This window comes from Wyeomyia smithii, chromosome 3 (genome assembly GCF_029784165.1).
Source record: "Wyeomyia smithii strain HCP4-BCI-WySm-NY-G18 chromosome 3, ASM2978416v1, whole genome shotgun sequence".
Taxonomy (NCBI): Eukaryota; Metazoa; Arthropoda; class Insecta; order Diptera; family Culicidae; genus Wyeomyia; species Wyeomyia smithii.
The window spans coordinates 166,677,960-166,690,416 of NC_073696.1; the positions used below are offsets into that span (position 1 = coordinate 166,677,960).

At 42.5% G+C, this 12,457-nt stretch overlaps 1 protein-coding gene across 3 annotated transcripts in view; it reads left to right on the forward strand.

Moving 5' to 3' along the window:
• The window catches only part of LOC129732477 (uncharacterized protein CG43427), a 219,100-nt gene that overhangs the window by 131,474 nt on the left and 75,169 nt on the right, over positions 1-12,457 (forward strand). For all 3 annotated transcript variants that reach the window (XM_055693385.1, XM_055693388.1, XM_055693387.1), the window contains exons 8-9: positions 1,080-1,710; positions 1,771-2,009. In XM_055693385.1, the coding sequence (XP_055549360.1) occupies positions 1,080-1,710; positions 1,771-2,009 (870 nt within the window). The remainder of the gene's footprint in view (positions 1-1,079; positions 1,711-1,770; positions 2,010-12,457) is intronic.

The following is a 12,457-nucleotide window of genomic DNA, read 5'->3' on the forward strand; positions in this document are numbered from 1 at the left end:
TGAAGAAATATACATCGTAAAAGAATTAGGTTTTCTGAGGAAAAGAAATGAAATAATTTTCCTGAAAAGCTGAGAATATATATACCGTAACGCGGTATTGAGGTGTTTTACTTTATACAGAAAATTATCTTCAAACGTACTTTTTGAAAAAGCTTCCTATATTTAAAATATTTTAAACATTCTGATACGAAGTGCACGGAATAACGAGCCACGCACGGAATTACACTCAAAATATTTTTCACGTTATAGTTATCGGAAAAGTTATGTGAATATTTTCCACTACAGTTCTCAAGTAAATTCTACGGGATTGTCATTTGTGTTTATTATGAGCTATTGTTGCGAAATTTTGACACAGAAAAATGAAAATGATACAACAGCAGTTTCACGCTCACTCTCTTCAAAGTGATATTGAGTGTCACCCGAGTCAATTATCATTTAGAATCATGTCAGTGAAATAAGTGATATGTCTTAATAAATATCGATTTTTTTTTTATCTGAGCCAATCCATTGCATAAAGTCAATGAAGTAGGTAGGGATCTTCATCCTCAATCACTTTGATTTTATTAGACAATGTTACCTTTTCTAATTTTTATTTTTCCATGATCAGACAACCATCCATGTTTAGCTAACATTTTATAGATTAAAAAATAGTTTTTCTATTGAGATTTATAGTACAGCCGTTCGATACCCTGTTATTATTTCGTTTTCTTTTTTTCTAAAAAGGTGTATTTTTTCGGAAGAACAAAACAACTCTACAACTGTGCCCAAGGCATAACTACTTTTTTACACGATCCCTTTTCAAAAATTGACACAAAATGACATTAATATCCCGTAGGAATTTCTATGCAAAGTTTCAGCCAAATCAAAAATTAATAGTTAAAAAAATATTGAAATCGACACATTTTCCATGGAATCGCTCAATTATAAAAATACTGGTTATGGAGAGCGCAAGCACTTAAACTCATTTTTTAAACGCATGCTTGAGTTTTTGGAATATTCATAAGCAGCTTAAAAATAATTGACATGCTTTTTCTGATTTTTCACCTAATGCATTTATCTGATATATTCAATCAAATTAGATACTTGATGATGCACTAGAAATGGCTTTCCAAGAAATAGACAGCAGTGAATTAACACCGATGTGTGAAAATATACATGAACCAATTTATCAAAACATTAAAAACGTCGAAAATCAATCCCTAGCTCCGGAACTTTCAAATGTCGATGAGCCCTATTACCAGGTGCCAAAATCTATAGAGCCATACTATGAAGTACCAAAGACAATACCTATTCCTTTCTATGAAAATGTTGATATGAAGCAGCCTTTCGCTATCGTTACTGAGGATAATGTGTCCGTTGGTGATAACACTGTACTTATCATAGGTCTAAATAAGCTACAGCCGCCTACAGAGAAACCACCACCCCCACCACCACCTGAAATCGTTCAAGAAACTGTAGAACCTATTGAATGTTGCAGTAGGAATAGTGAAGATTATATTGAACAAATCAACTCTACCAAACATATAAAAAAGGATACATGCGAGAGAAGATCAAATTTTCTCGGCATCGAAGAAATTGTTGCACATAACGAATTAATCAAATTACCCACATGTGTAGTAGCTAATAACGATTCTCAACACGAAAGTAAACACCTAAAAAATCAAAAAGTAACGAAATCTGGAATTGGAATGTTTGGAAACTCTGATGCGGGTAGGTAATAGAATTGATGTTCTAATACATTTTTGGGCTGACAATATTTTGTGATTTCAGCTGAAAGTCGAGATTCAGGAGTATCAGAAAACCACTCACGTCAAAGTAGTGATTTTTGTAATGTCTTGTATGATGACCCTGATGACTTCATGAAACCAAAGCTAAATGAACACAAAATTTTACAATTAAATGCGTTTAAAGATCATCAGTTCGGACATTATGTACAGGCTGACGCTTCTCAGCAGGACATATTAAGTGGAGCTACGATATTGAACAAGGAGCAAATGCGAGTTAAAACGGTAAGCATTACCATATCGGATACGGAAGTTAAAAATGCACGGTTGATAAGCATTATGTCAAACTCGTTTTCGCGATGTAGTTAAACTAGGGTAGCAATTCTGCACTGAAATTGTTTGTTTTTGATGTTTGTGCTATACCAGAACTCCCAGATGGTCTCGAGGTACGATGCTGGCCTAACAAGCCAGTCGTCGTAGGTTCGAGTCTCGGTTCGGGAAAGACTGTTAGTGTCAGTAGGATCGTAGTGCTAGCCCCGTAACTGTCCTGTACATTAAACAGTTGGCTGGATGCGATCAGGATTTGCAGTGGTAAAATTTAAAACCATGCACAATGGTACCAATATTTTCTCTCTAAATATTGGTTTAATTGATATGCTATCTTTAGAGGAAATATAGTATGTAAAAAACTTTAAAGAGTGACAACAAGTGTTAGTTCCACCGTTAGGAACGCTGCAAAATATACCCAAGTAGCACTTGCAACATGTTTTCAAATGAGACTACTCAATATTTGTTGTTTTAAAATTTTTTTAACGGTGCAAGAAACTTTTCCGGTTGCTCTAAAGAAATTTAAACGAATTGAGCAACATTTTGTTATTTACGTGTATCAATCGCGTAACTGAACAGTAGAAGTTGCTCAATAGTTTTCTGCAGTCTATTTCCAACTGCACATTTGACAACTGCTTTTAAATAACGATAATGTCACATGATGTTGCATATTGTTGTTTCACAAATGTTTTCTTCTAAGATAAGCAAACCAGTGATGAAAATGTATAGCAACATCTCGTTAAACCATATATTTGCTAAAATTACCACACAGTAAACAGCCATCTTTAATATAAATGAATGATAAATGATTATTGTTGGAAATGTGGTTTTGTTATTCTATATTTTGCATAATTAACACTGCACATCCACTGAGCAAGGTTTTCTGAACTATCGTTTCCCAAAACATTGTTCATAATTTGGCGAGTTTGAATCATAAAATTTCTTTTACAAAACTTTATAAAAGGCGCGTGTATAATTACGAAGTAAAAGCATTTTTTGCACGGTAAATTTTGAATCGCAGGTAGAATTACATACCTATCAGAAGCGTAAGTAGAGAAAAAATTCGATATATTTGAGGTTTTTTAAAATGTATGTAGTTATATGAAACTTCGCGACCGAAGAGTTATGAGAGTAAAGGTAAACAAACTAAATTTTTTTCTCCTCTCTTTTCTTCCTATACTGCAACGACTATCAATGCAGATGATGATTTCACATAGCACTGTTAGTTGCATACAGGCTCCACCTCTTGCGCTTTTTCGGTTATTTACAAGTTGGATAAAAGTAACGGATGCGAATTATTACAATCTTTGAATGCTGCATTGAGAGTTGCCTTTGCTTCATTGCAACAATGTGTGCTGCTTGGGTAACTCTTCCGTCTTACGCTTTAGAAAAATGGTGTCTTCAACAGAGTTGTAGATAAAATTTTCAAAAAAAAAACTATGCCAAAAACACGTCTTCTAACTTCTCTTGTTTTGCAGATATTGAATCAGTATATCAGAAAAACATTCGATTTTTTTTTTATATCAGCAATTCTCACTGAAACCGTCCCACTGGTGACATAAGGTCTTTCAAAAAGAATACTTTTATGTCTAAATGATTGAAAGTAGCGAAAAAATGAGAAAACCACTTTGGTTAGTTCATATTGGTGGACCCCTCGGGCACAAATCGGTTAAACGGTTTTTACAAAAAATGATTTTTGAGCAAATCTTGACCTTTTTATTGATTTATTTCTCTTGAATTTGTCATTGAACCCCCTACAACCAACACATCGTTTTCAAGAAGAATGATAGAGCTTTCATTTGAAGAAGAAATAAATTGGCGGCCATCTTGGATCTCGCCGCCATCTTGGATTTCATCAGAAAAATGTGTTTTTGAGCAAGTTCGCAACCACCAATTTTAAATTTGACATCACCATTGGAAAGCTGAGAAAAAATGCTTCAAGATACATTCAAAATATTAGGTGAGCATTGATCTTGTCATTCTGGTCACTTTTCAAAATCGAGCTTCAAACAGTACAACGCATGACGTGCGGCCAATATCAAATCATGCTGAGCCTGTGGCGTGTGTCTGTGTGTTGTGTATATTAGGGGCCATCCATGTTCCACGTGGACAGATTTTTAAGGATTTTGTTACACCCCCCCCCCCTTCCCTCACAACTTCTCATATAAATTCTCAAAATTTTGTATGGATCGTGGACATCACAAAGACCCCCCCCCCCCCTAAAGTTGTCCACGTGGAATGTGGATGGTCCAATGCCTGTGTGACTTTGGTGTCTGTACGTAAAGCAAAGAATCGTATCTTTGATCACTTTTCACTGCATTCACATTGTTTATTTCTTCACTCCCTCGCTCCTCCTTGAGTGTAACGTAATTTGTGATTAAGCTTCTCTACGATTTTTTTGCTAGAACAAAGTTTGGTTCCCTGTACGGAGGACAGTTCTCGCGTGTTCAGTAATTAAACAAATTAATGTTTGATGTTGTTTTTGCTACTGTTATATACTGTTGTTTTCATGCATTGAACTACTATCAACAAACTTAGGTATGGTATACCAAGGTATGGTATGAATCAAGTATATCCCGAGTAATCCGGAGAAGAATTGCGCATGCCAGCGTAAATAAAGTAAGAGTAGAATCATCACTTTTTTGATCCCTAGCAAATTCTTATCGACGAAGAGGGTACGTTTGCTACCTAACGTAATTCAGTCAATTGATTAAAGGCTTTTCAAAAATTACGGTGCGTGGGTGCGTGTGAACTAGGAATACTGACTGTCCACATCATACGCACACCACAGGCTCAGTATGTTGCGTTGATTTAATATTGGACGCGCGTCATTCGTTGAACTGTTTGAAGCTCGATTTTGAAAAGTGACCAGAATGACAAGATAACCTCTATGCTCACCTAATATTTTAAATGTATCTGAAAGCATTTTTTCTCAGCTTTCCAATGGTAATGTCAAATTTAAAATCGGTGGTTGCGAACTTGCTCAAAAACACGTTTTTCTGATGAAATCCAAGATGGCGGCGAGATTCAAGATGGTGGCCAATTTTTTCTATTCAAATGAAAGCTCTATCATTCTTCTTTTTTTTTTCTTCTGTATGCCTGAAGGGCACTGGGTACTGAAATGCCACTGCGACATTCTTGCTGATTGTCTTTTGTGGCGGGCCCCGATTGCTGTGCACAGGTTACGGATTGTTCGTACTCATTGATGGAGTAGAACTGTTTTGTTGTAAACCTGTACCCCAATTAGGTACAACATATTTGATGAAACTAATGACCTGCTTGGGATTGGGAGCTCCATGCTTGGTATGGAGTTAAAAGGTAACTTCCTAAGAAGTTGTACCTAGAGGAAGCAAGAGCTTCGCTAGAGCAAAGCAAATGCTCTGAACTCTCTGGTTCAGATTTGCAGAATCGTCAGGTGTCGTTCAACACTACGCCGATTTTCTTTAAATGATAAAAAGCGGGACAGTGTCCGGTGAGGAGTCCCGTGATTATCCGTAGGTCACTACGATTTAGACTAAGTAGCTTTCTGGCGGTTCCAGGGTTCGGATAGATAAACTGTTTGCCTTGTCTACAACCCTGTGCCTGTTGCCATTGGGATATTATTTCTAGCCTTTCCCAAGTTAGTAGTTCGCTTTTGATAGCGGAAATGGACGTACCCAGAAACGGCTCGGGGCCTATAAACAGCTGAGCTGATCCCTGTCTTGCTAGGTAGTCATCGTGTTCATTACCCTCGACTCCGCAGTGTCCGGGCACCCAAAACAGAAAAACTGAATTCTGTCGGGAAAGTTCCCGTAGAGTTTCAATGCATTCCCAAACAAGTTTGGGAGCGCATTTGATGGACTTAAGTGCTAGTAGTGCTGCTTGACTGTCCGAGAATATACCGATTTTCGCATGTCTGTAGTTGCGTTGCAGACATATTTTTGCGCAGATATATATGGCATATACCTCTGCTTGAAAAACGGTGGGCCATTTTCCCAGGGAAAACGTTTCCCTGATACCGGGTCCGTATATACCAGATCCCGTTAGGGATCCCATTTGCGAGCCGTCCGTATAAAAACTGACGATGCCAGGTGGAAGATTAGGCCCTCCATTGTTCCACATAGAGCGGTTTGTTTCAATCACTCTATATGGAATATCCATGTTGGTCCTAACGTCCATCCAGTCGGAGACTGTGGTTAATAGCGGAGTTAGTTTGAACTCCCTAAGTATGCGAAGGTGTCCGATTTGGTCCCCTTCAAGTATGGTTTTCCTCCTTTGCAACCTTAGAGCGCCAAGCACTGCTTCCTTTTTCACATGAAGATGTAGAGGTAGTAGGCAAAGCATAGCTTCCATGGCTGCAGTTGGAGTTGTTCGCATAGCGCTGGTAACCGAAAGACATGCAAGTCTTTGAACTTTTTTGAGTTTGGCTTGCGCAGTCACTTCGTTCACCTTAGGCCACCACACTAGGGCAGCATAGGTGATTCTTGGTCGGGCAATGGTCTTGTAAGACCAGAGTGCCAAGTCTGATTTCAGTCCCCAGGTCTTACCGAACAGAGTTCTGCAGGCCCAGATCGCTGAGATCGCTTTCTTAGCGGCATGATCAAGTTGTGCAGACCAGTTCAGTTTCTTGTCCAGAATAATTCCGAGATATTTGACTTCATTGCTGAAGCCCAGTCTAACTCCATTCAGTATTGGAGGAGTGATGGAGATCGTCCTTCGTCTGCCGAATGGAATTAGGACTGTTTTTAAGGGGTTTATGTTTAGACCCTCCTGTAAACACCATGACATGGTGGTATTCAGAGCCGTTTGCATTCGGCTCGACAGCGTTGCGTCATCTTTACCTCTGACGATGAGGACGATGTCATCGGCGTATCCAATGACCTCGTACCAAGCTGTGAAAGCTTGTTGAGAAGTGCGTCGACAACTAGTGACCAAAACAAGGGCGAAAGAACTCCTCCTTGCGGGCATCCCTTGATCACTGACATTGTTACAGACGAATCTCCCAAGGTTGCTGTGATCACTCTGCTAGAGAGCATTGCGTGTATCCAGTTCCTTGAAGTTTGGTCGATTCCCTTATGAGAAAGAGCCGTATCAATTGATGCAAAGGACGTGTTATCGAAGGCCCCTTCAATATCAAGAAAGGCACATAACGCCGTCTCCTGATAACTTAGGGACTTTTCAATCAACGTCACTAAGCTGTGAAGAGTAGTTTCTGTTGACTTGCCGCTTTGATAGGCATGTTGGTTCCTGTTCAGCGGGGAGCCTTTAAGAAACTCATCACGGATATATTTATCCATTATTTTCTCCATCTACTTGAGAAGCGATGAAGTCAGACTAATGGGTCTGAAAGTTTTAGGTAGGGTTTTGTCCTTTCTTCCAACTTTGGGGATAAACACTACCTTCACCTTCAGCCAGTTATCCGGAATATGGCCCAGGATAAAGCTGGCTCTGAAGAGGTTGATGAGTTCGGACATGATAACTGCGGCCGATTTTTGTAGAAAGATGGGTAGTATGCCGTCTGGACCAGGAGACTTCATAGGGTCGAATGAGCTTAGAGCCCAACCTATTGAAGCTTCCGTGAACAGTCGACGGGCCAGCAGGATGGACTCCCGAGACGCCATATGTCTCGAATTGTCCTGCCGTGACCCATCACTATTCAGTTCTTCGGTCTCTGTCGATCCAGGAAAGTGGTGTTTATAAGAACCTCCAGCGTTTCCTTGGTAGTGACAGTGAGGCATCCATCCTCTTTCCTCACCTGTCCTAAACCGTTAGTATGGTCTTTGGACATCGCCTTTTGGAGCCGCGTAGCTTCCGGCAGAGTTTGGATTCTTTCATAGAAACTAACTCTGGATTTCCGTTTAGCCTTGCGTAGCTCGGCGTTGTACTTAATGAGGGACGCCCTGTAGTCGTCCCAGTTAGACGTGACTTTTGCCCTGTTGAACAACCGCCTAGTTTCTCGACGAAGGTCACTAAGTTGATCATTCCACCAGGGTACGTCACGGCATACTGACCGCTGTGTTAGTGGACAGTTAGCGTCGAAAGCATCCATGATTCTGTTTTGTAGATCATTTGCTGCCGAATTCAGGTCAACTGAATTTCGAATGTTGCTGTAACTGAAAGTTCGTGAATCGATCAGGTGTTCCTTAAAGGATTCCCAATCTGTATTCTTAGGATTTCTGAACAGCTCTCTTTTCAGAGGGTTAGCCTCTATATTAAAAACGATGTGTCTGTGGTCCGATAAACTAGTTTCATCGGAGACATGCCAATTTTTAATCCTTTCAGAAATAGAGGCGCTACACAGAGTGAGATCAAGGACCTCCTGTCTGATAGCGTTGATAAACGTGGGGTTATTCCCTACATTACATACATTGACATCGTTAGAAGTAAGGTATTCAAGTAGGTACTCACCCCTGGTGTTGATGTCCGAGCTGCCCCAGATCGTGTGGTGAGCGTTGGCATCGCAGCCGATCAGAAACGGCTTGTTGATGGCCTTGCAGTACCGCACGAGCGCAGCAACTTTGGGTGGCGGTATATCACCTTGGTCGCCCGGGAAGTAGGCCGACGCGACAACCATTTCCTGCTTTCCTCTGGTTGTCGGTACTTCAACCGTGACGGCAACGACGTCGCGTTGGATAAATTCTGTAATAGGTAAAAATTTTAGTTCTCTATTTAGCAGAATTGCAGTCCTTGGTTTGGACTGCGTGTCACAGTAGATTAACCTACCGTTAGGAGCGTTAAGTCCGAGAACTTTGGATTCGTTGATCCACGGCTCCTGGATGAATGCAGCCGCTAGCTGCTCTTTGGCGAATCTCCTGCAAAGAACACCCGAGGCGCCTTTTGCGTGATGGAGATTCGCTTGCACGCAGCGAAGGCTCCTCACTTTGCAGTGAAGTTGCCGTCTTTGTCCGGATCGGAAGATGATCCTGGTATTGGCTGACGGCTGCCAACAGCGGTTTGGCTGGTTGATGGAAGTTGCTCTTCCTCACTGTTCGGCTTCGGTTGCAGCAGTCGATTAGCAACAGAAGGTCGTCGCGCACACTGTGACGGTTTTTGACTCCGGGGGGTGCGACTTTTCGGTGGTTGATGCTTCACTCTTGCGAGTCTTCGGCGGAACCGTCCGAGCAGCCGCGGGGTTGCGTTGTTTGGGTGGTGACAGGGCACTCACGGGGGAGCATCCTGCGCGTACCTTCCCAATCGCAGGGTTGCGTTTGGGTGGTTGTGGGGCACTCCCGGAGGAGTTTCCCACGCGAACCTTTAGCCCATTCGCAGGATCGCTTTGCCTGGGTGGTGGCAGAGTACTCCCGGAGGAGTTACCCGCACGTACCTTCCCTGACATTGCGACGGAGTCTTTCCTGCCTGTGACGTTCGGCCTTCCGCTTACCTTTCGGATGCGTGCTTTGCCGAAACCGTAGTGCAGTTCATTATTTCTACTCTCAACGAGTTTGGCCGATTCTTCGTTAATATCCAGAAACTAGTTCGACCAAGGTCTTTACCAATTTGCGGTTACAGACTCGCCACATTTTGGTAGAGAGATGGTCGTTCTGATTCTGGAGTGAATGAAGAATCTTCTCGTCCGGAGAGTTCGCACTGTCCGCGAAGTAACCGACATACCGTCTGGCCTTCGGCAGATCCTTCATGTGGTATACACGAAGTTGTGCTCCCTCCCATGGTACGAGAGAAGGTACCTCCCTTTCCAACCACTGCATTGTGTCGTTGTCGGCACAGGCAAGTTGCAGGAAGCCATTTTTTATATGGCAACCGTTAAACTTGGGCTTGGTGGTTGGATTTTCCTGGTCCGCAATGTGATCGAGGATGGAGGTCCGGACAGCCTGAAGCTGGTCCGTTGTGAGTAGGGAGCTGGGGTGGGTAGCAGAAGTAACCGCAAGGCTTATAGCTCCCACCATGTCCCTATATGTGGCCTTCGGGAGCGGCTTCGAACCCGATGACCCCAAACCAGTGCCGTTCCGCAGTTTTTTAGGCTGTGGACACTTAGTACTGGTGTTTGGGGACACCAAGTCGTCCGACCGCTGTCGCTTGACGGCGACTTGGTTCGATTGAGCAGGCTGCTCTGTTGGAAGGAGGGCCAGCTTCCTGGCTTCTTCGTACGAGAGACCGGAGCGAAGATTTTTGCTCAGTCGCCGCCTTTGCGCATTTGAAAGTCGCTTGACAAGGGGTGCCGATGATTCGGCTTTCCCTTCGTCATCGGGCCTTGTCTGTGGACCGGGAACTAAGTCCATTTGACTTTCGTCATTCCCTTGTGGAGAAAGTAGGATTAAGGATGAAGCAGAGGGTCATCCTCATGCTCCATCTCCTCCGTTCTGCCCGGTGCGTTTGTTTTTGTTGGACTACGCTCCGATGAGTCCATGGGTTCCGGCAAAGAAAGGCTGCCGGTGGCCGAATTTTGTGAAGTTTTGTCGTTCATAAAATTCCCACGAGTCGCTGGGAAAAGAAGAGTCCGCTGCATCAGTGACCCGCGTGATGCAGTAAGGGCTAATTACTGTGAAGGGTGCCCTGGTACTCCACAGGCTCCGTTAGAGGCTGGGTATTTCTTAAACCCCCCCCCCCCCACCACGTCATCCATCAGCACGGGTCGCATAACACCTTAGCTTTATGGTTTCAACCATTGGATTTTACGCAACAGCCATGGTTGAGAGCTGTTGCAACCATCCTCCTTTACAGGGGCTTTGGACCCTCTGCTACAGTTCTCAATAATTCAAGTCTATTCGTAAAGGCTAAACTGAACCAAGAGAATCGTAACGGAGTATCATTCTTCTTGAAAACGATGTGTTGGTTGCAGGGGGTTCAATGACAAATTCAAGAGAAATAAATCAATAAAAAGGTCAAGAATTGCTCAAAAATCATTTTTTGTAAAAACCGTTTAACCGATTTGTGCCCGAGGGGTCCATCAATATGAACTAATCAAAGTGGTTTTCTCATGTTTTCGCTACTTTCAATTATTTTGACATAAAAATATCCTTTTTGAAAGACCTCATGTCACCAGTGGGACGTTTTCAGCGAGAATTGCTCATATTAGAAAAACTGTAGCACTTAGAAGGCACAGTACCGTAGCTAGGGGGGTGCGGTTGGTGCGGTCCGCACCAGGCCCACCACTCAAGGGAGCCCCAAAATCTTGCGAACATCGAACCGATCAACATGCCCATCTGAACTCAACCCCATGTATTTGTCCTCGCCACTCTGCTCTCGTGATCCACACGGACAAAGTATACGTGATACCAATGTTCATTTTTACCATAATTCGTGATTCGACTGACACCGAAGTTGAATGTTTTGCGATCGCAGAAAACATTCGATGCAACGTGTAAACTCGCAACGAAGGAGCGATTTTTTGCAAAGCTGAAAACCAGACTTGGTAAAGCACGCACCGCACTAGAAGCGGAACAAAAATTGAGCTCTTGCTTGCTAGGTATCATGCACTTGAGCTGGGTGCTTCGGTCGATGATTCGGCACGCGAAGAATGAAGAATACCACCACAGAGCGGATATCTCTTCGAATCATTTTGCTTGCTTTTTTGCTTCGTGGCATCTCTGTCTGCTTGTACTCTGCTTCTCTTTGCTATGTATATTACACGTTACAGCTAGTGCAGAAGGTGAGCGCTGACGACGTATGCGGGTGATTGGGTGACTATATATTTGTGTTGTTTTTTAAAATTAAATGTCATGAATTCAATGAAATGAAATTTAATGTAATGAAGCAGCAAAATGATACTCTGTTTGATAGTTTCAGAGAACATGCTGTGGAATTTTTTTACTTGCAACCAGGGTTGTCATTCGCATACTCATTGCGCTCAGTGTGTTAATTTTACGTTAAGGCACAACGAGAACCGTACCTACACATTTTGACAACCAACAGGCACGAAGAGAAAGAGGAGAAAGAGCGAAAACGAAATGACTATGAAAGATATCACTAAGTGAGAAATATTTCAAGAGTGGGAGAATGGAACAACACTTTGTGCTGCTTTTTGTGACAAATTGCGTGAGAAAAAAGAGCTTCAATTTGAGCAGTTCAATGGCATGGACGTGTTTCTTAGGACATATTACGCACGTCCAGACATGTTTCTGTCCCGGCATTCATATACAATCACTACATGCATTCATTACTGACACCGCTCATTAGGGCGGTAATGACTTATATGAAAAAAATTGTCCTTCGTCGCATTTAGAAGTTCGTTCAGTCGAAAAGTGAAACTTTTACCGATCGATTTTTTCATTTTTTTGTTTTTGGATAACACCAGATCTCGATGTTTCATGCTTCGGGGGGGCATTGCTCGGAAGTGTGCCGTACGATGGTTTTGAGGTTTTGACCTGACATTTTGGGCGTCATGACGAGTCGAGTGGTGTGCTCGGATTCTTTGGTGCATTTTTTTTTATAATAGCGGTCTGTGGGAGCACCGTGTACCTCTACGGAAG